This window comes from Dicentrarchus labrax, unplaced genomic scaffold (assembly GCF_905237075.1).
Source record: "Dicentrarchus labrax unplaced genomic scaffold, dlabrax2021, whole genome shotgun sequence".
NCBI classification, from domain to species: domain Eukaryota; kingdom Metazoa; phylum Chordata; class Actinopteri; family Moronidae; genus Dicentrarchus; species Dicentrarchus labrax.
In genome coordinates, this window is record NW_026136710.1 from 8391820 (window position 1) to 8417214 (window position 25395).

General features: G+C 40.5%; 1 protein-coding gene across 14 annotated transcripts in view; it reads left to right on the plus strand.

Moving 5' to 3' along the window:
• Window positions 1–1577: 1577 nt before the first annotated feature.
• Window positions 1578–25395, plus strand: part of LOC127370444 (probable E3 ubiquitin-protein ligase HERC1) — a 40990-nt gene continuing 17172 nt past the window's right edge. For 3 of the 14 annotated variants that reach the window (XM_051412495.1, XM_051412496.1, XM_051412499.1), the window contains exons 1-42: window positions 1799–2245; window positions 4896–5898; window positions 6951–7046; window positions 7159–7341; window positions 7995–8207; window positions 8451–8549; window positions 8683–8779; window positions 8890–9033; window positions 9301–9428; window positions 9828–9972; window positions 10096–10267; window positions 10586–10720; window positions 10965–11130; window positions 11348–11473; window positions 11883–12107; window positions 12291–12443; window positions 12536–12668; window positions 12971–13174; window positions 13346–13567; window positions 14022–14195; window positions 14450–14564; window positions 14763–14880; window positions 15057–15258; window positions 15430–15730; window positions 15837–15882; window positions 15959–16004; window positions 16589–16842; window positions 17095–17292; window positions 17494–17614; window positions 17757–17997; window positions 18108–18274; window positions 18394–18546; window positions 18653–18750; window positions 18893–18988; window positions 20034–20201; window positions 20330–20569; window positions 20666–20749; window positions 21112–21328; window positions 22200–22488; window positions 22838–23610; window positions 24052–24262; window positions 24976–25145. In XM_051412495.1, coding sequence (XP_051268455.1) covers window positions 4927–5898; window positions 6951–7046; window positions 7159–7341; window positions 7995–8207; window positions 8451–8549; window positions 8683–8779; window positions 8890–9033; window positions 9301–9428; window positions 9828–9972; window positions 10096–10267; window positions 10586–10720; window positions 10965–11130; window positions 11348–11473; window positions 11883–12107; window positions 12291–12443; window positions 12536–12668; window positions 12971–13174; window positions 13346–13567; window positions 14022–14195; window positions 14450–14564; window positions 14763–14880; window positions 15057–15258; window positions 15430–15730; window positions 15837–15882; window positions 15959–16004; window positions 16589–16842; window positions 17095–17292; window positions 17494–17614; window positions 17757–17997; window positions 18108–18274; window positions 18394–18546; window positions 18653–18750; window positions 18893–18988; window positions 20034–20201; window positions 20330–20569; window positions 20666–20749; window positions 21112–21328; window positions 22200–22488; window positions 22838–23610; window positions 24052–24262; window positions 24976–25145 — 8095 coding nt within the window. In that variant the 5' untranslated portion in view covers window positions 1799–2245; window positions 4896–4926. The other 11 variants (XM_051412492.1, XM_051412498.1, XM_051412501.1 and 8 more) reach the window with 9 other exon arrangements.

Below are 25395 nucleotides of genomic sequence, written 5' to 3' on the forward strand. Positions count from 1 at the left end.
TTTATTTAATACGGCATCATAGGGTCGTATACAAGAAGCAAAAAGAAGAACAGAAGATGAAATAATTATAGACTACATGGGCAAACTTAGCTACTTTTATCATTTTATTAACCTGTCTAACACTAAAGAACTGCGCAGTAACATAAACAAACAAACAAACAAACAAACAAACGACACCAGCTGCATGATTTGGTGCACCATGCACACAGAGGTTGAGATGCATTAATGGTAAAGTAATGGCACTGCATAGCATTTTCTCCACTAAAAGGGCACCCTAGAGGACACTTTATCACATTTTATTGCATATTGGATCACCGTCAATATGATAAAATACAGCTACTTTATCATGTTTTATCTATCCAAGAGGGCACTTGCAACACGCGGGCACCAGGAGGAACCAGTGCCACTGACTAAAAGTGACACATGCCATCAAATGTGACATGTAGCAACAATTGAAACCTCTATGTTCTGAGACAAGTCTGTCTTGTAGTTATGTTGATTTTTTTTCTTCTTTTTTAAATGTTGTAACTTCTAAAATGTGTATATGTGTTTTGTTTTATTTCTCTTGTCTATTAATTGATTGGTAAGCTGATACAGGAAAATATATGTTATGTTATTATTGAAACTGTTGCACAGTAATTTCCCTCGGGATAAATAAAGCTTCTTGAATCTTGAATCTTGAATCTTGAATAAAAGAGACAAGCAATTATTAGATAACAGCCAAATTACAAATGTGACTGTAATTTAGTAGGTTAATGCAATTCCATAAAGTTGGGGCACTAGATTAATGAGAAAGGTCTGGGGTCATATGTCCTGATGTCAAATTGTGTAATAATTTGATTAAGGTACTTAGGTCAATGTGTGATACACTGGCTTATTCATTCATACTTTGTAACTTCTGTAATAATGCAATCTTTAAAAATCACTACTTTTACTCATATAATTTCTGTCTGTCACATACTGTGGCATACATTTACTTCTGTCTATATATTGTATTATCATAAATACTCAGACTATTATATTACTATTTTTTATTTAGTACATCCTACCTATATATACATTTTCTATTCTATACATATTGTGTTATATATTGTAATATAACTATTATTTCTATTCTTTAACATTATATAAGCACCTTGAGCAACTGTACCAAACTTCCTCCTCGGATCAATAAAGTATTTCTGATTCTAATTCTGACTCTGAAAGTCCAAAAACGCTGGATCCTACATTTCCCATAATGCAACATCACCAAGGTTGAGAGGACATAACCTCATGACAAGAAAACCCAATGTGTAAAATAAATGGATTGACTTTTTAAATATCCGTTTTTGTAATTATTTTTTCAGTATCTGCAACTGTTTTAATATTTATATGAAAAAAAAACAACCGTTTTTTAATTTGACGTTAATGAATTTAATATGGGTTTTGGAGTATGAGGACAAATACTTGTTCCCATGTAACACACACACTGGACTGTTATGTTATGTGGCAAAAAATAAAAGTGGGAAAATAAAACACAGAACTATGAAGACAGTCCACACTCCCGACACAAGATGGCGGCACCGGTTGGCGTCAGTGTTTGAAGCTGAAGCAGACGAATAAGAAGAGGAAAGAGGAGACGGTTGATATGATATTCACGTCCAAGGGAGACCTCACTGGGACGGGACAGGTAACGCAAACCATTTATCGGCACGGGGTATTGTGTTTTTTTAATATATATAGTCAAGGTAACTCACTGCTATGTCTGCGGTGTATTTTATTCCCACAATAGATATCTTAACCTATTTGATACGCGTGTTAACGAGAGCCACGGGAGTGCTTTTGCTGAGAGCTGTCAGCCAACAAGCGGAGGGGCTTGGTCGGTTTTGACAGCCATGGACCAGACTAGCAACTGCACTGCAGCCAGCGTTAGCTCAGCTGTCACCGCAGATGCAGAATAATGTTACCGGTGTTTGTGAATGACACGGCGGAGACTGTGTTTCACATTGAAGCATTTGTGTCACCGTTTGTGTCGGTGCGGCGAAGAGGTGTTAATGTAAGAACGGGCTAACTATCGTCCGACATGGAGAGCACATTTAACGTTTAATGCTACAAGATGTTGACAGACGCTTCAAACTAAGAAGCCAGATAGCGAAGGTTTGGGTAGTGTAATTGTAAATTAATTGAATTATCCTGTCGCCTGTCGTTACCGTGAATGCCTAACGTAATGACATTGCAACGTTAAATGGACTAACGTATTATAACGGTATGTTTTTATCTCACTCCCTTTCCTCCCCCTCCCAGCAGCTTAACATAATTAAGTTTTTAGTCAGACGTTATGTAGCTCCTGTTGTGGTGAAGATGTAGCCTTTAATATCACATATTCAGTGCTGACATTAGCAAGTTTGTCTGATTAACAGTCATCCACTGTCATCCATTGTCTAAATGCTTATTGTGGTTGGGGTTGTCGTGGCAACAGAGCAGCACAAGCGTCCTTTTTGGTCCAGCAACTTCCTCCACTTAGTCTGGATGACTTTCAGGGGACATGTAACACCTCCAGTGTCTCCTGCCACCAAGACCCAGAGAGTCACCAAAGGGAGGTTGCAAAGGGGCCATATAGGCGGCCAGAACCATCTTTACAGGCTTCAGGGCTTCAATCAAAGTGAAGAAGGATAGTAAAGGTCCTCGCTACTAGTTTAGCTTTGGGGTTTGAGTTATTGGTACGCAGGGTGGGGAAATTAACTTCTTAAAATGTGAACATCACTTAATATTAATCATCGTTTCGTGTCTGAAATCTACCAGCCACTTTCATATCTTACCAGCATTTGCATGGTGGCTGGTGCTTATTTGCCACCCTGTTGTAAGGACATAAAAGGCATTTGACAGTGTCAGACAGGGCTCAGGGAAATCTATTTTATAGCATTACACATAAATTATTATGTTACACTGCATTACATTTATTTAGCAACTTATTTAGCGACTGCATTCAACCTATATAACTCAAAAATTTAATTATAAAAGGAATCATACAACCTGAACTTTAAATATGCTGAACTGCTTTAAGAAACAGGATCAATCGATGAATATAAAAAATAACTGACAAGATTTATTTTTCTAAAGAGCATGTGTTACTTCAGCTGATTCCACTAATCAGCCATTGTTATTGTGACAGCTTTTTTGGATGAAGAATACTTTAAAATATGTGAATATGTGACATTCAGATACATGTTGACATATCTTTGTGTAATGTCCTCTGATAACACATGGTACTGCATGTTACTGATATTGCTTTTTGGTGTATGAATGCTATTGATGTTATCATTAACCTCTAGGCCTACACACTGCCCATATTTTTATATTATTAATTATAGCTTACCGGCTAAGTTACTGGGATATTTTGGCTCGATTTGTTATCTGTAATAACAAGTAAGACAAGATGTTTTGTGTGTGTGTGTGTGTGTATATTCTAAATACCTTACATGGACTGAGATTGGTGAACTGTAGAGTCAAGTGGTTTAAAATCTGAAGCTAGCTGAGCAGAAACTCAAGAGGTGCCCTGGATGTTTATGTCCTGCAATTCCAGATAGTTTGTAATCAGCGATGGTTGCGCCTAAAATTGCCGGTGGTTGCTTGCTGGTGGTTGTCTGACCGAAGGCCCGTTGCTATATCAATGCTTGCTGTTATTTTGGGCCAGAGTGGAAACCATATAGCCCCACAGGCCTCAGGCTAAGCAACAGAGATGACTCTGGACTGTGGTCAAAGTGGCATGCTCACATGTTCAGCAGCCTGTAGCTAGCATTCTCACTCTCATATGTTTTTGTTGTTAAATCATAGAAGGAGTCTCAGCTGTATGGAGATTTCTGTGTTAGTTTACCCTCAACCTGGTGTGTTGCTTGACAGGAATGAAAACTCCTAGCCTATACTCTTTGCCATGGGAATGTCATGCAACTGACATTCCCATGAAATCACCAACTAAGATATAAATGGTGACATCCATATTGTGACTGTCATGGGGAATGTCATGTTATTAACCTATTTTATGGATTACATAGTTTTCAAGGGGTTGAATCTGGTTAAAAAACCTCATATGAGTAACTAAAATGCAAGATGGGAAAACTAAAATCTGTATTTCTTTGTTTCAGGAAAGCTGTTCTCGTGAATATATATATATATATATATATATATATATATATATATATATATATATATAATAATTTCCACTCAACAGCACTAAACACACTTGTTTTTTTTTGTTTGGAAAGCAGACAAAAAATGCAGACAGACAGGCAGACAGACTGGGGGTTAGGTGGAGTCCCAGTGGTCTTTGCATGGGATTGTATTTCAGGGCATCAGGTGACCAACTTGGAGATGTTGACTATGACAACAGCATTTTGGCTGGGACAGAGAATATGAATGAATTGGCATGGGAGGCAGACTAAAATCACTTCTGAGACTAATCTCTCAAAGCAGGTTTCATTCTTTAACTGGCCATGTTATGAAACAAATACTTTTAAATGATAATAAACCGATTACATCCCTTTTGAATCTCATAGCATAACAGCTCCCTTAGCCCTCATTAGAGTGGGTGTGTTGATTAGCTGTTACAGTATCATAGGGTGAGGTGGCCTATTTAAGTGATACCCACTGGGCTTATGCCACTAGCCTAGATGTACTGTATGCTGGAAAAGTGCCAACACTAAGTAGAAACCAGACACCTTTACACTGAATTGTATTAGCAGGAAAATGCATTAGATGATTGGCTTTCAGCAGCAAATGTTGCCTGTAAATTGATGACAGCCATAAAAAAAAGAGCCATTTCATTATGTTAGTCAAGTGTGATATGCATGAATTTATACATCTGGTAATATACAGGTCTCATTAGCTCTGTTAATCATATTTCCCGCTCTGTTTTTCAGGTGTAAATCAGAGTATAGATAATGCTCAGACATGGTGCCTTGTCAGACACATGTGTTGCTGAAGTGGCAAGAGCACTTCAATAGCTCCTGGGCAGCGGAAGACAGTGTACAGACAGCCAGGAGGCATGGAGCTGCTGTGCTCTACAATAGGCTCCTTCACAACAAGGAAGTGGTGACTCTGGCTCAGCCTGTTCAAGAACTTGTCGGCCCACGCCTGCCAGACTTCGAGTGCGAGTCCAGTGCCTCAGCGGAGAAGGAAGAGTACCTGTCATCCCTGCTTCACAGCCAGCGATGGCTGGCTCACCGCATGCTGACGCAAACCTCCTACACCTTGGGCCTCCATCACAGGCTGGTAGTTCTGCAGAGGATCTACTACGCACTTCACAGCAAATACCATGACAAATTCCGCGTGCAGCTGCCCTCCCAGTCCACAGACAGTGGCACTGAATGTGGGCAACTTGAGCTGGCCTCAGAGCCTTGCCTGCCAGGGGCAGCATCCAAAGTCAAGTCGGGAACAGATGTTCTGATAGAGATGGGCGTGAGGACAGGTTTGAGTCTGCTCTTCTCGTTACTGCAGCAGAACTGGAGATACGCAGCCTCTGTGCACCCAGAGTCGGTGCTGTGCAATGACGTGCTTGCCACAGCGTCCTCTGTGCTGTCTTCTCTGCCACCACTCTCTCTGGCCAATGAGAATAAGATACCGTCAGTCGGGCTGGACTGCCTGGCACAGGTGGCTGACTTCCTTAAGAAGACATCGGTGAGCAGTGGGACCGGCGGGGCAGACCTGACTGGTCGGAGGCTAGCACTGGAGCTGCTGCTTGGCCTGGCCATGCAGAGAGGCTCTCTAAAGTTTCTACTGGAGTGGGTGGAGGTAGCCATGGCTGCTTCCATGTCCTCATCCACCTCTACACTGTCTTCCTCCTCCTCACTGAGCTCCCAGCAGTCAGCTGGTGTGGGCTTTGATGTAATCCATCAAACGTTACTTCAAATGAGGCAATATTCGGTACGTTATGTGTTCTTCAAATTCGGATGTTTTTTTTCTGGTGTGTTTGGAGGAATCTTCCTTTTACTGTATGTTTCATTAACTCTTTTTAGCAATAACTCTTATCAACCCAATGTCATACAGTAGATTGTTGAGAATTTATTAAGCTACCCGTGGACTAATTTTAATTCCCATCTCCTGGCATTGCATGATAATTTGGATTTATTTGTTTATGAAAGTTTGACATTTTCAGACCACAACATGGGATCATCTGGCGTAATATTAACAGAGCTGGTTCTTAAATATCGTTGCATTATAAAGAAAGGCAAACAACAGCCTGTGGAAGGAATTCAAATGTGTTCAAAACTCAATATTAGTGGTTGTTCTGCTTTGCCTTGGTATTTTACTTTATTATATATGACATTTATGGACATACTGATAAATGAGGCCCATTGTCTGTAAAGCAGGAAAATGGCTCTTCACTGCCTCATCCATCCCTGCTGTAGGCTGTCCTTTTTATTCGAACAGTCTCATTTGAAGCTTGGAGTGATGCATTAGTGTGCAGATAAGGATTAAGATTGAGTCAGTCTCCCTGCCCCTCTGTAGTTATGTGTATTGAGTCATCCTTTAGCAGGCTAATCAGCTTTGCAATATTTCTGGACAATTGACAACCAGGGCAGCGTATTGCCAACAACATGATGATTGATTTTGCCTGTTAAGCACATCCTACAGTACATATCATTTGTGGTTCTGTGATAGCTAAAGAAAGGCAATATTTAAGATATTTCTACTAGGAGTAGAATCTAAATTCTTGCCTCCTTGTTTTTCTTGACTTTGCCTTCTGCCTGATCATGCAGTGACTTGTCACTGTTTTTGGAAAGAGAGGCTCTTCTTGCTTTGATATACACTTCTGATTTAGAAAGAATGTGCACAAAAAATAGCAAGTTAAGGATGCAAAAACACTTATTTATTTTATATCCAAACATCATATTTACACACAGTGATCACTGGTTACGGTAGAAACAGACACTATGTTGAAGGATAAACATAATTCTTTCTTTTTTTTTTTAAAGGGTTTCCGTGGGGACTCTGTCAATACTCAGGTGCTGAAGAAAGATGCAGATGGACTTTGTCGACTCTCCCAGGCAGCTCTCTGCCTGTTTGAGGAGGTAAGAGAGATTATAGGCACATACTGTAACATATAGCTACTATTAAGAATTTTCTACTTACCTACTTTCCACTCACTGATTTTATGGGCCTCACCCGTCTCCCTTTTGACAGATTTGTAACCTAGCGTCCTACTGCCTGTGCTCCTGCAGCACTGATGCAGCTGCTCCTGGTACAGAGAGCGACACAGTCATGGTGTATGTGTGGGGCAGTAACAGCAGCCACCAGCTGGCAGAGGGAACTCTGGAGAAAATCCTGCTGCCAAAGCTGACTCAGGGCTTCAGTGATGCCCAAATGGTATGGGTACCCATAAGGACAGGACTAACAATTATCTATTTTACAGGTTTACTTATTTTTATACATTCATTATCATTATTTTTCAGTTTAGAACATACAATATATTAAAAATTATATATAAATAGAATGTATATATAAAAGAAGAATTATTTTGAACTTTGTCTAGATGCTTCTTTTTTTTCTCCTCCTGTCATATCAGTTTAAAGTATATCTCTCTCAGTCATAGAAAGTCTGCTTCACTTTATCCTCATATATATGTATGTATTATTTATTTTTTAGAACATACAAAGCTGTACTCATATCCATTTCAAGTCTGTTTCGTTGCCTGTTTGTGTCACATCTGTAATGCGTTAGAGAAGTGTAGTAATTTTATTATCAGAAATATTGTGCTAGTTGTAATATAAATCACATATACCACATGGCTTTTATAAAACTGTTACAGTATATATTTCATGACATTATGAGACATCCTCAACATTCTTACCTACACACAAAAAGAGCAAAATAACATTTTCTTTCCCCTTATAACACCTATTCCAGTATCACTGCAGTCTGTTGTATTGACTCCTGTACAGATTTGTGGGTGGGAGAAATTGAAAGTGTGCCAGAAACTTAGAAGCCTATTTTTTAAATATGTTTTGTCCTCCTTTTAGATTGAGGCAGGCCAGTACTGCACCTTCTCAGTATCTGCAGATGGTTCAGTGAAAGCATGTGGAAAAGGCAGCTATGGCCGTCTGGGCCTGGGGGACTCCAACAACCAGTCCATGCCCAAGAAACTTGTGCTGGAGCCACATAGGAACATGAAGAAGGTGTCCTCCTCCAAAGGCTCTGATGGTCACACTTTGTCCATCACTATAGAGGGAGAGGTAAGAAGTTAACTACAACTACTCGTACATATTTCACAGGTTTGCAGATTTGCAGACTTTTGACAGTTGCATAATATGTTTAAGATTCTTTTAAAAACTAGTTTACAGTACATTTTTGATAGCTTTTTGATTATGATTTACACTTTTTCACTCACTTTACCTCTACTTCCTGTGTAGGTGTTAGTGAGATTGAGACTTTTTTCTCATGAATTGCAATTGTAATTTTCAAACTATTTCTTTCAGGTGTTCAGCTGGGGTGATGGAGAGTATGGGAAACTGGGCCATGGCAACAGTGCTACACAGAAATATCCCAAAATCATACAAGGACCGCTGTTTAGCAAAGTACGCTGCTTGTTTGGGAAAAGATGGATATAGCATGTTTTATATAGAATGTTTGTTCTAGTTTTATATGTGTGTATTTTCTTAAGCCATGTGATCTGGTATCATTTTTAATGTGTTATTGTATCTCTGCTAGGTTGTTGTTTGTGTGTCTGCTGGCTACAGACACAGTGCTGCTGTGACTAATGATGGGGAGCTTTATACCTGGGGAGAAGGCGACTTCGGCAGACTTGGTACACACCTTTTATTCTCAAGTTGCCTGTGCTTATTTGTCTCAACAATCTCAGTGAAATTCCTCCTCTGGTATGTTAGCAACAACGTCCTGTGTTTCTCCCCTGAGCAGGTCACAGTGACAGTCAGAGTCGTAACGTGCCCACACTGGTGAAGGACATCAGTGGTGTAGGGCAGGTGGCCTGTGGCAGCTCCCACACCATTGCTGTGGCACAGGATGGACGCACTGTGTGGTCCTTTGGAGGAGGGGACAATGGTATGTTAACAGATGACATACAGTTTGATTTAAGCCCACAATGGAGCGGTCAGTTGGTGAAAATCCCACTTTAAGTGGAAGGTTTTCATTTCTATAAAGAAAATAAAAAAAAGCTTGAGCAGAAAATCTAATAGCTTTAATAAAAATAACACACACTATGTCAATTTTACCTAAATGACAGTAACATATTCGTATCATTTCTGGTCAGTCTCATATCTTTAGCTAGAGTGAACTAATGCTGGTACTCGACATGACTCATCCTTGCAGGTAAACTAGGTCATGGAGACACCAATCGTGTGTATCGCCCCAAGGTCATAGAGGCCCTGCATGGATTCATCATCAGGAAAGTGTGTGCTGGCAGCCAGTCATCTCTGGCCCTTACCTCTGCAGGACAGGTGAGATGCAGCACTTGAGTCAGACATGGATTTTTAATGGCAGAATTGCCTAGTATCAAATTTTTCTGGATAAAATTAAGACAGCTCTTTGGCTAAATGCTTTACTTTTGTAAAGCTGATCTTCTGACAAATAGGTGAAACGGTTCTTAAAACTTAAAGCTTATTGAGCTCTTTCTACATTCTCTTTGTGGAAAGCTTTTATTTTGAAGGAGCATGCTAACAATCGTCATTCCTATTCTTCAACAGCACTTGACATGTTTAGTCCAAATAATATATTTGTATTTGGTCACATTCTAAATACAAGGATGGAACACAAAGATAAATAGGTGGATCAAGAAATGACTAGATAGAACATTTATTCAATAATGCATACATTTGTGTTTATTCCTTTTTATCTAGGTGTTTGCATGGGGCTGTGGCTCGTGTTTAGGATGTGGCTCCTCTGAAACAACCTCTCTGAGACCCAGGTTTATAGAAGACCTGAGTATCACCAAGATCATTGATATCTCATGTGGAGACAGCCATTGTCTGGCTTTGTCCCATGGTAAGTAACCTTCAACCGTTAACAGTCAGTTAATTTGATGTAAGAGTCATAATACTTTTTATAGGTTTGTTAATGGTATATTATAATTGTGAATGTGCCCTGATGCTGGTCACCTTTCATCAGAGAATGAAGTGTATGCCTGGGGGAACAACACAATGGGCCAGTGTGGGCAAGGCCACACCTCTACTCCAATTACCAAACCCAAGAAAGTGCTGGGTCTAGAGGGGGTGTCGATCCAGCAAATCACTGCTGGCACTTCTCACAGCCTGGCTTGGACTGCAGTTCCAACAGACAGGTAAAGGCTCATCAGGGTGTTGCAGTCTGCAACTAAACTGCTAGATACCAATAATTCTTACACTCTGGCCCTTTAAGCCAGTCTACAGTCCACTTGTGTTTCATTGGTGTTGTGGAAAATATATTCTATTCCTCACCACTGTAAACCTACAGAATGTGATCTCACCATATAAATCAGAGTGGCATCTCTGAACATTTCCATCCTTTTATACTGCTGAACTGTTCTTTTATCATCCCCTGTCAAATCTGTGGTTCTATCTTATTACACATATTACATGTGCTGATGCAGCTCTTTTAAAGTGATGTGGTCTTTTTATAGGCAACTGGTCGCATGGCACAGGCCCTTTTGTGTCGACTTGGAAGAGAGTACTTTCACCTACCTACGCAACTTCCTAGAAAGTTACTGTGATGGCATTGGGAATGAGACTCCCCCTGCCCCATTCTTATCTAAAAGGTATGAAATTAAATTAACACAGCACTCCATAAGTTATGATTATACTGTATAACCTGTTACTGAAGATTCATATTCAGGATAGAATCACATGCAAAAAATGTTGTTGTAAAAATTACTTTTTTGTGGCCTGTAGAACTACTGTTGAACTCACCACCTACAGAATGACACATGGACTCCCACACATGCACTTTCCCTCCTATCCACTTAGCCAACACTCCTAATGCTCTCTGTGTGTATTCCTCAGGGACCACCATCAGTTTCTTTTGCTGTGCATGAAGCTGCTGTCCATTCACTTGTCCTTGGCCCATGCTGGGGGCACCGGTGCCATGGTTTTGGGGGCTCAGGGGAGGCCCCTAAGAAACCTGCTCTTCAGGCTTATAGATACCAATATGCCAGACTCCATACAACAGGTAAACTAAAACTCTGTCCCTGCCGATATTATTTTCATAATATGAACTAATACTAGAAAGAGGCCGGCTGCTTATATAAGAACTGTCGAAATAAAAGTGTCAGTGGGCTGTTAGAGCCTATATGTGCTAACTTTGTTTTCTTTATTGCTTGCAGTAAATGCTAACCATTGATATCCATTTGTCTTTATAATGTGTTTATATTCCTGTCCATCCTTAGGCAGTATTGAACACGCTGTCCATTGGTGCATCCCTGCTGCTGCCTCCACTGAGGGAAAGGACAGAACTGCTCCTGTCCCTCCTTCCTCAGGGCCCTCAGAGCTTGAATGTCCTCTCCAAAGGACAGGTATATAAAAAACATTGTTATAGTAGTGCTGGTTACCATGACCTAATGTTTTATACATGGTGCATTTTTGTCTCAATACATTATCGGGCAGGAATTTAGCTTTTATAGGTTTAAACAAAGGACGCACTTGAACAATTGTATTTAACTGCCATAAAAAAGACACGTATTCTGCCTTCGCTACTTGGCTTTCCTCATTTTATCTACAACTCTGATCCAAATAGTTGGCTAGAAAATGGATGGATGGATGAAGCTAGCGCCAACCTGGAGCGTTGCTAGCCAATATGTGTTGAGGACTGTTTGCTGTAAAACAATATATTTCTTCTCCACAGAAATGTTTTTGGTAACCTCACATTTAAATGATCAAATACCAGACAATTCTCTCTTCTTCTTTCCTCTGTATCGTTCAAAGCGTTTGCAGTTAGACATGGTCCTCAGCAGCCTTCAGGATCAGAGCCATGTAGCTTCTCTACTAGGTTACAGCAATTTTGGGGAGGTGACAGCCCTTGGACCCCCTCTGACACCCGCTATGTCTGTCCGGCCGCCCTCGTCATCCAGCTCTATTGAGGCCTATGACCCTCTGCACCTAGCAGAGGTGCTGCTCAGAACCCTGCTCCTCAGCATAGGCTTTTATACGGTATGGAAAACATGGTTTTTGTGTTGGATTTCCTCATTTTAACTAGTAGTGCATTGTTTTCTCTGTCAGGTCCTAATGCCTATTTTCACAAATGTTTGGATATTGTGGTACACATTGCTACTGTTGTTGTAGTGATGTTCCTACTCCTCCACATGCTTTCTCTTATTGTCTGTGTTCATACAGGAACGGGCATTTGGGGAATTGGAGAAAAACAGTGACAAGCAGCTATCAAGTGATAGCCAGGGACAGACTGATCCTCCTTCCCACTTCCACCAGCTGCTATCTGGACTTCACAAACACTTGCTCGCCCATTGCTTCATCCATTCCAGCCCTGAGGTACACTACAGAATCAGCTGTACACCATGTTACCCAGAACTCTGTGGTCATATTGTTGCATTTATGTTGACAGTGATTCTGTTGTTCTGTAGGATGACAGCAGTGTAATGCTGCTTCGTGAGCATCTTTACCTGCTGCTCCCCTGTGCTGCTGAGACACTCAGGAGGTCCACCAAACTGTTGAAAGAGAGCTCCCTGGATAAACAAATAATCAAGAAGCTGCACAGTAAGAATAACTGCTGTCATTGTAACCTAGTTACTCTACTGTCCCACATATTTTTTGTTGTCATGTGAGTTGTTTGCCCAGATCTTGATGGCTAAACTAAAATCACTTCCCTGATAATGTTTTTTTTTTTCTTTTTTTATTGTTGGGTCAGTCAGCACCGAGTTGTCAGTTGGTTAAATGACAAGCACATATAAAATTTTATTTAATCTTCTATGTTGCTTCTATATCTGCTGTCTATCTGTTTTCCTGTTATTTTTATCTGTCACTCTAATTCTCCTCTCTCATCTCAACCCTTGTCCCAGTGGTGTTGTACAACTCAGTGTCTGGCAGCCTGCTGTGCCAAGTAATGTACTCCTTGCTGCTGCTGCCCTTGGGCACAGTTCAACCCCTCCTCAGCCATTTACTGGCCTTGTTGGAGTGCCTCAATGATTTCAACAGGTTGCTGCCAGAGACAGGCCTCCTGGAGGAACAAGAGCTAGGGATGGAGGCTCAGAAAACCTGTTCAGGTCAGTAAATTTTGACTGACTTGCTTGCTTATATTATTGTTGTTATTAGAGTTTACAGGAGTGTCACGGGTGTAGTTTTTTGCAAGAGGATGGCACATTCTTACATTTAAGGTTCTTCTTACTGGAGAAATTATGTACTGGTTTCACAACAACAAGGGATCTTCATTACAGATAAAAGTGAAGAAAACACATGCCTTGGACAGCAGCAACAAGAGGAGGAGTGCAAGTGGGTTTGGCTGTTGGATCTGGAACGATCTGTAGCGTTGGCAGTCGGCCGTTGCCTTGGTGGTATGCTGCAAGGCCCGCCGCCCTCACCTCAGGAGAAAACATCAGAGTTCTGGCTATCAAATGTCCTCCTCAGGAACGGCCTTGAGATGGACTTTGAGCAGCTGGGTAGGAAAACATACTGCTTGCTCACCATGCTTTGATATGTGCTAATGTTTTGGCAGATAGATACTGGCTGAATGCAACGTTCATCCCCGGATTAATGTTGCACCAATGTGTCCACATTCAGTTTGAAACCACAAATAAAGAAACCACATCATTGGCTACATTACATGACAGTACAGCAAGAGGTTGTTACGGAGACTAATGAGTAAGGAATACTGTTTAAAATTTTCGAGACAGACAAAAAAACGTAGGGATAGAATGAGGGGAACAACGGGCAACAAAGTTACATAGTATACATCTTAGACCATGAGGCAACGTAGCCTGAAGGGCCTCTTTAATTTAAATTAAATGAATAATATAAATAAAAAATTAATGTAAATTAGGAAGTAAGCTGTAATTTTCTGTAGTTTTCACTTGTTCAATTGTCCTGTGTCCCATGTGATGCTTTGTCCTGTAGACTCTAGCATGGCATGGCTGACTGAGGTGGTATTGCTGGGCAGTAGTGATGCCAGGCTGGCAGAGCTCAGTCTGAATGAGGAAACCAGAACTTTACTGGAACTGGCACTGGGATCCTCCAGAGGACCTGCAGGTGGCTTGTGGCGGAAGATGGAGGAGTATGCACACAGCAAAGGTACTTTGATTTGTTTGTGTTTGTTTGTGAGGATGAGGGCATGCTTCTGTTTGAAAATGTATACCGGTAATGTAAAAGTTGATAACTGATAATGGATTAATGGATTTATTATGCAGCTGTATGCATGCACTTGCTGTGATAAGTGCTGCACAATACATTGTAGATTAGTTTGTGAGTTCTGGTCTTTAGGTTGTGTGTTTTTCCTTTTTGTGACTTTGTTGTAATTGAGCTGTGTTGTTTTGCTGTGGGAGCAGAATGGGAGAGTGGAGGATCTTCAGGAGACTGTTTGTTGCAGACTGTGTGTCGCTGCAGTCTCGCTGCTCTTCTGAAACACACAGGACTGCAGAATGAGGCCTGTTGGCAGGACAGGTCAGTAACATAAATTTTATATTTACTGAACTGCCTGTTCCTGTTCCTTTATTTTGAAACCCTAAAATGGTTTCGTATGTTGAAGTATATGTGTTTTATATGTGTCATTTTTAAAGGATGATGTGAATGAATTATTATTGTGTAAGATCCGTACAGGAATGCAGAACACTGCTAATCAGCCATTCTACTTTGAGACAGATATGAGCCCTGTGAGATGCTGTTAGACGTCTATGAAGCAGTTTATAAAATCAGAAGCACTCTGTTGGCCCATAAAAACTCTCCAAGGACGTCACAGGTGCAGACTACTGCCAAACAGGTACCATTATTAAAATGACTCCACCTTATGTCATAATCAAATATATGCAAGTTTATTGCACCCTTACATTTTTACATTCTATTCAAGAGACAGTTTTCTTTCATTGTTTATTTTTCACATAATCTGATTAAAATGAGACAACAGAGGTGTATGTAACACATTTGTTTCAATTGCAGACCGTTCAATCTCCCCAAACTCCTGATGCAGACACGCAAGAACCAAGCACCTCATTGGAGCAGGTGGGAAAGGATCCCGAGCAGCAGTCAAGAGGTCACTGTAGCCGTGAGGTGCAGGTGCCCCCCACCCCTACAGCAAACCACAACCAGGAAGAGGTTGCAGAGGAGGACGCGTTTGGCAATAGTCGTATGTACCTGTCAGGTTAGAAATGCGTAACTCTATATCTGCCCTTACTTCAGTTAAAATGATTTTTGTATCTGGACACTTATAGGTAGACAGACCCTGACAGAAACACATAATACAAACACATACACAAAAGTCGTCATCATCACAACACATCTCATCCTCAAGTGTCTTTGCTGTCTCTTGCAGAAGTCCTAGAATCATTCATGGCCACACGGGAGGCCATGCAAGTACAGCAGAACGTGACGGTGTACGAATCTTTTGGCACTTCCACCCTCCCCAGCAGCATGGAGAGCCCAGTCAGCCCAGAGAGGGATCTGGATCCCAAGCAGCAGTGGGACAAGCAGAGGGATTCTGAGGAAAGCTTGTCTTTCCCTGCTGCCTGCCATCTGGTGGTGTCCCGCTGTCTCTTCCTCCTACTTGGGGTCAGGCCTGCTTGGGTGGAACCCAGTGAAAGGGAGAATTGTCAGGCTATGAACAACGAAGCAAGGTAAGAGTTTGTGTCTGGCAGCGTATGTTTCTTTGTTTTGTCTTAGTTCAGTTGTGTTTACTTTGAGCTGTTTCTGCACTAATTGTTTGCATTGTATCACTTTTAGGAAATCAACAACCGAATTCTTTTTGTCTGTTGATGGCCGGAAACAGGTACGTCTCGTACTGTACCAAATTGTGGCCCTACACCTCGTTATCAGAGCTAATGTACTGTCTTTGTCTTATTTAGTCTGACCAATCCAAAAACTCCTTGGGACATTCCAAGAATAAAATGGGTAGGTGGAATGTGTTAACTACTGAATATTTGTGTAATAAATACATTTTTTAAGATAAGTCATACCCTACAATACAGCCCTGCTTTTGTTAAAGGAATAGTAAGCTTTATTGCAGGAAGTTAGATGAGAAGATCGATACCAATCTCATATTTGCTAAATATAACCTTCAGCCAGCAGCCTGTTTAGCGTAAGGTCTGGAAACGGAGATACGGCTATAGCCTATCATGCAAAATGTCCAACTATTACTTTGATATTGTGTCATCCTAATTTGGATACTTTCAAATATTTGAATATTGTCTTTGTGTAATGATGTTGAAGTTGTCTGTTTGGGTCAGTACAGATTGTTGCTCTTCAAGTTTGCATTATAATATAATGTAGCATGAGTGTATATAGATAAACATGTTTCTGTCTTATTTGAAAATTCCTACTTGATTTTTGGATTTGATAGTGAGAAAAATCACACCAACTATTTCCTCATAAAGAAATTAACACTGAATGATTAACACTGTAAGAGGTGTTGAGAGACAATATCAGAAAAGACAGAGACAATATTGGCCTTTCTTTTTGTGCTCTGTTGGTTTCAGGCTTACCTCTTTGTTCTCTGGGCATCATGAAAGACGCTTGGGATCGCTTGCGGCAGTGTATCAGCCCAACAACCTCTATGTCCCACTATGGCAACAACACTTTGCCTATTCTTAACCAGGTGTTCCAGTTTGTCTGTGGAAGCCTGATCCACTTGTCATCCTCCTCACCAACACTACCCGGCGGACAGACTTGTAGTCAGGCAGATCCGAAGGCCATTACTTTTGCTATAGTTCAGCAGCAACAGAGGGCTGAGGTAATAAGGTTTTTCTCTTTTACATGATATAACAAGCAAACAGTTAATTATTACTACTGAGGAATAAGAACTCTGTAAGACCTGCAGCTTTTTTTAGACGTTTTTACATCTCATTAATGTAATGGCAGAAGCAATCAGCCCAAGCATAAGTGAAAATGATTGAACACCTGCAACAAAATGTGCATGTATTTATAACACATATGAGTGTTCTGTGCGTAACTAACTATTATTTATTTAATTTGTTATGATCAGTTGCGTCTGGAGGCCTTGTGTCAGATGTCATCCTTCCTGTCTAAGATGGAGGAAAAGAGCAGCGGGTTCACCGTCTCCCCTCAGTTTCCTGCATTGTTGCAGTCTGTACAGCTTCAGTTCCTCTCTGGGTGCTTTGCTTTGGGAACACAAATCATTGGTTCACACTCTGGAGCTAATTACGAGATGCAGCATTACATGGTACATCTAGTAATCATGCTATCACAATATTTGTGCAGATGTTCATGATCGGTAAAAATGGAAAGAATTAATGAATGAATATTTAATTCAAGCCAGATGGAGAGAGGACAAATGCTGAATATTGTATTCATTTGATATGTTTCTTCTGCATTAACATGTTGTTGTCTAAATTACTCCCCAATCCCTTTCATCCTAATCCAGTTTGGTACAAATTCCGCTTCTGTGGATACGCAAAGCGAGCTACAATCAGCAGCCCACACCTTCTACCAGCAGGTGGTGCGTGTCCTTAAACAAAGGGTCCTGCTGGAAAGAGAACATCCAGGTTCGTACATTATTGTTTCACATGTGTTTAACAAATTTATGTTTTTGTTCATTCATGCCTTGTGCAACTCGCTGTTGGTTATTTTTTGCAGTGTTTTTATATTGTAGTTTGCATGTTTGGTTTTGTCTTTTGTTTTACCCAGGTTCCTGCCAGCACCTTCTTCTAGCCACAATGTTTGCACTGAATTTCTGCTACCAACCAATGGACCTGGTGCTGGTCATCAAATGTGGCATCCTGGAAATCCTTTCCATGCTGACCAACAACAGCTGTGCACTGATGAACCAGGGCTGGTTTGCAGCCTCTACATCTGGATCCATGCTACTGAGTGGGGCTGTTAAACTAGCCTGTGCTCGTCTGCTTCAGATATTGACTGTGGCTGCAAGGTGAGAAAGAAGAGCAATGAAATGTGCATTACTTCTTCTACTATTTAATGAATAAAAAAATAAAAATACTGTTTTCATACACATTTCAACAAACTGTCCTGTGCTCTCAGCTCCTGTGAGGATTTGCTGCCTATGGATGTATCCCATGCCCTAATGGAGGTGATGTGTGAACAGCTCCAAAATATCCTGTACACTTTCCACCAACAGCAGACAGCAGAGAGAGGAACAGCTGAGAGAACAGATCCGGACTCCAACAGCAAGACCACAAATCTAATTGGTATTGCAAATTTAGCTGTATTAAACTTCACTGAAATATTTTTTTTACAAAGTCCTGTAATGCAATGTAATGCCCTTCTATTTTTAAGTATAGTTTTCCTTCTGTTTTTGTTGTTTTAGGAGTGGAAAGCAGCAAAGTGGTTGAATCTCAGCTTGCAGATTTCTTGGTGTTCCTGCGGCGTGTATTGTCATTAAGAGTGATGAAAAGACATTCTACTTTTGTCAAATGGATTGATCCACTCATGGCCATTATTTCACACAAGTGCTCTTTAGGTGAGACAATTTAAAATAATAACTAAAACAGCAATAATTTTGTTTATGTTACAGTTTACTTTGGTTCCTTTTAGTCTCTTGTTCATCTCCACTGTCCCCTTTTCAGGATCTCCATGCTTCCAGAACCTTCGCACTAAGCTTTTAGCCTTCCACGTCTTAGAAAGACTGTTACCTGCTTGTTCTGAACCTGTTCAAATACAACAGGTATGATCTAAAAATTGTAAATGCAACATGCAAGTGAAGTAACTCAAGAAAATTACAGGTTAACAGAAGTGTTTGTGAGTTGTAATGTAAGAAATTGTGAATATGATAATGACGACAGGTCCTTTTCTCTGTTTTCTTGTAGATTGTTAAACAACTCTTTCAGCTCTTGTCTGTTTATATGTGGAAGGAACCACTTGCTGAGAAGAACCACGAGGAGATGGCTGAAAAACACAAAGGGGTAATATAGCACTGTTACATTAATAATACAATATACTTTAAAGGCTAATGTTCTTACTATACTATACTGCTATTAGCAATATATACGTTATATCAGTGTATTACTAAAACAAATTGTCTTGCAGTACAATGGCATGTCTTGCCTAATGACCTACATACTTAGGAGTATTTATACATTGTAGTTATTGATCTGCTGCCTGGAAAACCCAATTTGATCACCCAGACTATATGAAAAATAAGTATTATTTTTTAAATCCTCCTTTAAATCATCCTGTTTTCTTGATTTGCAGGAAATGTTATTAATATGAGTACCCTATTAAGATTATATAATTTGCAAATAACATGCTAGCCTAAGCTTTGTGCTCACTACATTAAAATGCATCTCAGCATACTCACAGTTTCATCAAATTTCTTCCAAATAACCAACCTAACATAACAATATCATAAAAGGTGTAAGTGTCTTTTAACAATTGAAAATACTGAATGAACTCAGTAATCCAAGACTCAGAAAATCTCTGTTTAGGAAATAGTGAAACTCCTGGCAGTAATGGAATTAAAAACAGCAGGGCTACTTGATAGAACAGATGGGCCTGTTCTCAATGGTGGGGGTGGGATGAGAGTTGGGAGAGGACAAGAAAGAAGAAGAAAATATAACATCCAGTTTAATTAGTGTCAAAATACAAAAGGCATGATTATAAAATGTAAAATGTGATTTTCTAATCACTAATAATTGATTTACAGTAGAACAATTGATTAGTTAGTATACATATGTAGCCTTTTAAGTTTTCATGTGATTTTGAATTTTCAGGATTTTTACAATTTATTGGCATTTGTAATTTGAATGACTATTGTGTGTGATTGTGTTGAGTGAAGCACTTAATGTCACCCGTATTTTACAATTGACTGTGAAGTGCAGTCATGTAATGTTGTTGTATCACTTCACATTTATATTTTTCTTTACATGTATCCGCTGTTATTGCACACTATAATTCTTTTTACTGATTGATATACTCTGAGTGTAAATGTGCTTTTTTTTTCTAACGCAGAATCCTGGCAGCTATGATGAATGTATTCCCATTGGGGATTTTTCCTTTGATCCACACAAGATAATCTGCTGTTCTTTGGAGAGTGGGAACATTCTTTCCCATGGCTCAGGAGGGAAAGGTTACGGCCTGGCAACCACTGCCATCACATCTGGCTGTTTCATTTGGAAGGTAAGGACTGGTATCTACATACAGACAGTTAATCTTAATCTTTCTTTATTGCAAATTGCTTAGTTTTTTACCACTGTGCTGAGAGAACATGTTTAATAGCCTGATGTATACGAAACATCTCTCCTCAGTTTTACATTACCAAAGAGAACAGAGGAAATGAAGGCACATGTATTGGCGTTTCACGCTGGCCAGTCAGAGATCACAACCACCACACCACCACTGACATGTGGCTGTATCGTGCCTATAGCGGCAACCTGTACCATGGAGGGGAACTGGTCCGTACACTTCCTTCCTTCACCCAGGGCGACACCATTACCTGTATCCTGGACATGGAGGCTCACACCATATCATTTGGCAAAAATGACAAGGTGTGACCAAATATTCACAGACAGTATTCAGGAGTTTTACTCTTATTGATTGTTGTGTTTTGCTCAAATCTTTGTGTGTTTGTGTTTTTCTGCTAGGAGCCAAAGTTGGCATTTGAAGGTGTGGTTGCCTCTGAATTGTACCCTTGTGTGTTGTTCTACAGCAGTAATCCTGGAGAGAAGGTACTTGATATCCTGTACATACTATAGGCACTCTATTAGTGTGTTTTTTCCACCAAATATTTTGGTTATTGATAATCTTTTGCCACAGTTAATAAAACTGTCCTTTTAGAACTTGAACACCCTGTGCATTACATTAATAGTAGGACCCGGTAACTCCACACAACCACTTTAAATTAAAGAGAACAAGGAGCACAGACAGCTAGCTAACTCATACTTTGAAATGACTACAAAGTGAATGTAAGGAAACGTTAATAGTAGTTTTATCTTTGCTTAACAATGTGTAAAGAAAATTAAGATTAAATTTCACATTCAGACATTGTATTTTGTAACACAAAAAAATTGTGCCTCTGTATTTCTCACAGGTTGCACTACGTGACCTCCAGATGCGAGGCATGCCCAGTAATCTTCTTCCTGGGGAGCCTCTCTGCAGCCCTCGTACAACGGTACTGCTGGAATCAACAGTGCAGCTTCTCCGCAGGCTCCATCAGTGCGACCAGTGGGCCCCGCACATCAGCCAGTACATCCATACCCACCTGGAGCTCATTGGTCCCCTACTGAAAGAGGATGACTTCCATCCAGGTCAGATGCAGCGTCAACATTGGTCACTTATAGACATGTTTAGCCTTCTCTTTTGTAAGTAAACACTTTGCTAGGACAAGGAAACTTTATATCTTCACCTAATTGAAAGTAAGGTAAAAAGAAAACTAGACTAGCAGTAGTGAAGAAAGGGATGTTTATATGTGATGTTTATATGATGTTTATATGTATATATTCTCAATTTGCACCATTGTTGTGCAGATGTACTTGCCCAAGGAGAGAGCCGATACCTGACCTGTTAAATTGCACATGTATTCTGAGACCATCGCCTTCCTAGCAGTTTGCCCCTCGATGCCTTGGTATTCCTTAATCTCCAATGCTCTGTTTATGCAGGCTTACAGTATAAACCCACCAAATTAATATGCAAATGTATATTATTACAAATATAGTGATGCACAGTAATTTTAGTATTCCTAAATCCTCAAACAAGCTGCTTTCACCAGGCTAATATAGAACCTTATGCACTTTATCCCTGAGGGCCTCTCTCTAAGAGTTTGTATATATTCCTCCTCTGTGTTTTTTTCACCAGCCTCTCCATCCTAATAGATACAGTACCCTCCCTTAGGTACGCAGTTTAATTTTCTCTGACCAAATTAGATTTCACATTATCTTTCAATTATGTGAAACTAAAATTAATTTAGTAATCAAGTCTTTTAACAATTGCCTGTCTCTCACAATTAAGCTACGGAACAAGGATCGAACGGCTGGTGTAAAGAACAAAGTGATGAAAAACAGCTGAAAACTCTGATTTAGTACACTTTAAACGCAATGTATTATCCCTCTAAAACATTTTCTTCATGGCTGTTACTTATTACTCTTTGTCTGCTACTCGCTGTCTCACATTCTCCTCCAGGCCTCAGTCCCTCACACTTTGAAGAGCATGAAAAAGGCAGAGACATTGCTGTTGACGACACAGGGGAACTGTTGGCACACCGTCGATCTCTGTCAGAGTCAAAGCTGGCTGCTCTTTGCACTGAAGTGTGGCCGGTACTAGCCTTGATCGGAGGAGTGGACAATGGTCTCCGGGCTGGAGGTCTGTGCCTGCACAAGCCCAGTGGACGCAGGGCCATTCTGCTAGGAGTTCTGAAAGAAGGAAGCTCCCTGGCCAAGCTTCAGTGGGAGGAGGCAGACCTCTCTGTCAGGTATTACAGATATATATTCCTATGCTCACTTATTTATGATAGAATGTCTTTGCATATGTTTCTTAAATTATAATTCTCATTAACTTCCATTAAACAACTCTTATATTTTTCTTGTCTTGGTCCTTTCAGCGTGTTTATTACTCTGTATAATTCTTTTCTGTTAGTGTTTCTTTTTCCTCCTCTGTAATTTGTCTAACATTTTACTTTATTTTCATCATTTACCCCCCTGATCTTACTTTCTTCTTGCTTCTTCCTCTTCATTCTTAAATCCATTAATCCCTGTTGAATCCGTCCTGGTGTCACTCCATGCTGTATCTGTGGGTTCTTCCCATCCTTCCCAATAACTAAGCTCCATGAATTCTTGGTCACCCAGCGACACGCCGATCATCTCATTGGAGCCCTGTGACATATCCTGCTGTGATGTCACCCCACTCGGAGGCCTCAAACCAACGGTGTTGTTAGATCTGATTTATTTGATGGGGCTGCTTGAGGAGCAGGGATGGCTGGGAGCTCATCCGGCCCCCAAAAGGAAGTACTCAGAGGAGAACATGAAAGAGAGTGAGTGTTGTCAGGATGAAGACATTTCTGCAGATGTCAAGTGGCTGCCAGAAGATGAGAGAAAAAAGTTTAAGGAGCAGAAGGTTGAGACAGACCCCTTCCCATCACTGTCCGCAGCCAAAGATGCCACTAAGATCATAGACCATCAGGAATTGACCCAACCTCCCCAAACATCTCAAACCTCCAAAGTGGATGCATTTGCCCTTGAACTGAGAGCAGTTAGAGTCTCATACCTTCTCATTGGAGCTCTGAAATCCCTGACTGTCATTTTTAGTTGTGAAAAGCTATCAGATTTGCTTCTAGTGCCTAAACATGATCCCCCTAACTCCTCAATGAGTCCCATGTCCAGCCCAAACCCCGACCAGGCCAAGGCCAGCAGCAAACAATGGGATGAGAGTGCTGAGCTGAGGTCAGTAATGCAGTATGTGGTGCAGAGCATGGTGAAGTGGGCGGTCAGGCCCTGTCCTATCAAACAGAGCGTGTCTCTTGCCGACCTGGAAAGGGCTCAGGTCATGATCTACAAAGGAGCCATTAGCAGACTGCAGGAGGACAAAGAACACAAAGGTATCTAGGTTTTTGAATTGGATTGAACATACTTTCGTAGTCATTGTAGTTAGACTACTGTGTTGCAGAGTTGTAAAGTTGGACTTTTGTCTGACATTAGTCACAAAGATAAAGATTTAGAACTTGACTTGGTGTTTTGACTGTGTCCAGAAACAATTAAGAAACAAATAAGACTGTGACATGGAGGCCTTACTTAGCCATGCATTATAATTGTAATTATATGATGATGATGATAATTAATTTGCCTTTGTATTTAAATAATTTAGTTGGTATTGGGGCTTCAACTACTGAATGTTTTCATTATTGAATAATTGGATAATTGTTGGACTGACAACCTTAAAAACAGCTCTGTTTATCATATTCAGTGTCAAAATCAAAGCACATAGTATAATAATAAGTATTGGGGGTGATGTCACATGCCTCTGTACCTTGTCCTTGCAGAATCTGGCCACCACTCGTCTCAGCCCATTTCTAAGTCCTCCAGCTCTGTGTCCTTGTACAGCGCGGGTTCAGAAGGCACTGCCATCTTTGGCCAATCAAACAGAGCCTCTGCCTCATCCTCTAACACGGACTTGGCATCTTCTCTGCCAACAAACTTGCAGGCGGACGGCCTTGAAAATTTCAACCCTTTCTTTCCCATCAGCCTCCTCCAGTGAGTATAGTGGGTTAAACGTAAATGATTTTGTTGAACTGTTGGTTGAGTATTAGCATGTTGAATGTAAACAAACACAACTGCTAGAGTCAATTGTCATGTTGTTACCGATTACAACAGACCTGTATCTTTTGGCAGCAGCAACTTTTCTGAAGTCCAGGGAATGGGTGAGTTAGGATATATATGCAAACAGAGAGTGAGGACTCTGCCTGCACCGTCTTTAACATAGGCTGCAGCTCGGCCTGCTTGTCATTTTCCTAACCCAGCCGGCTGATACTGTGTTATTCCTGCTTCCAAGAGGCAAACAAACAAACAAAGCTTCAGTGCAGCAAAAAAAAAAGAAAATCAAACCCCTTCAGGGAGGAGAGTTTTGACAAGAATAGTACCAAGCTCTTTGCCAAAGACTCTCACAGTACAAAGCACATATTGTACCATTATCTGAATGCAAGTTGATACCACAACAACAAACACCGCTTGAGCATAATGTTGAGATTCAAATAATTTACATACAAGGACACATGCTTGGTTTTGATTTTGATTTTTAGGCATATTTTATTTATTATTAATTTATTTTAAGTATAACATCAGGTTAAATAAATCTCACCTCATTCCTTCCTTTATATTTCAAATGTTTGGTCAGGACTGAAAACTGGCAGTGTAGCACCACTTGCACTGTGTTATTACTGTATATACTGTATCTTCACTCTTTCTAGGCACATGGTCTTAACTCGGTTCCCTACGCTTACCGGCCTGGTTAGTGCCCCCCCTGTGCTGCACCCTTGCTTCAGCCTGGCCAGCTCTGCTTCTTGTGATGCCTTCACAGAGCAGCAGACTAGCTTCATGGAACCAGGTCCCTGCAGCACACAGGCCAGAAGCAGCCTGGGTAAGAACAAGCACAGAGACAATAATGGGAGAAAACCTGTCGGACGTCAGTACATAGAAAAGAAAAGAAAAATCATCTAATTTAAATGTCTGTCCTTATTTAATATGAGCGATCAACAACATACTTTGTTGAAGAAAATAGCTTTGCTAGTCGTTGCAGTCCTGCAGGTCAGTTCAGTTTTTAACAAACTTTTTCCCCATGCTGGCTTCATGTTCAAACACACTACTAATGTAATTTGAAAATTAAGTTA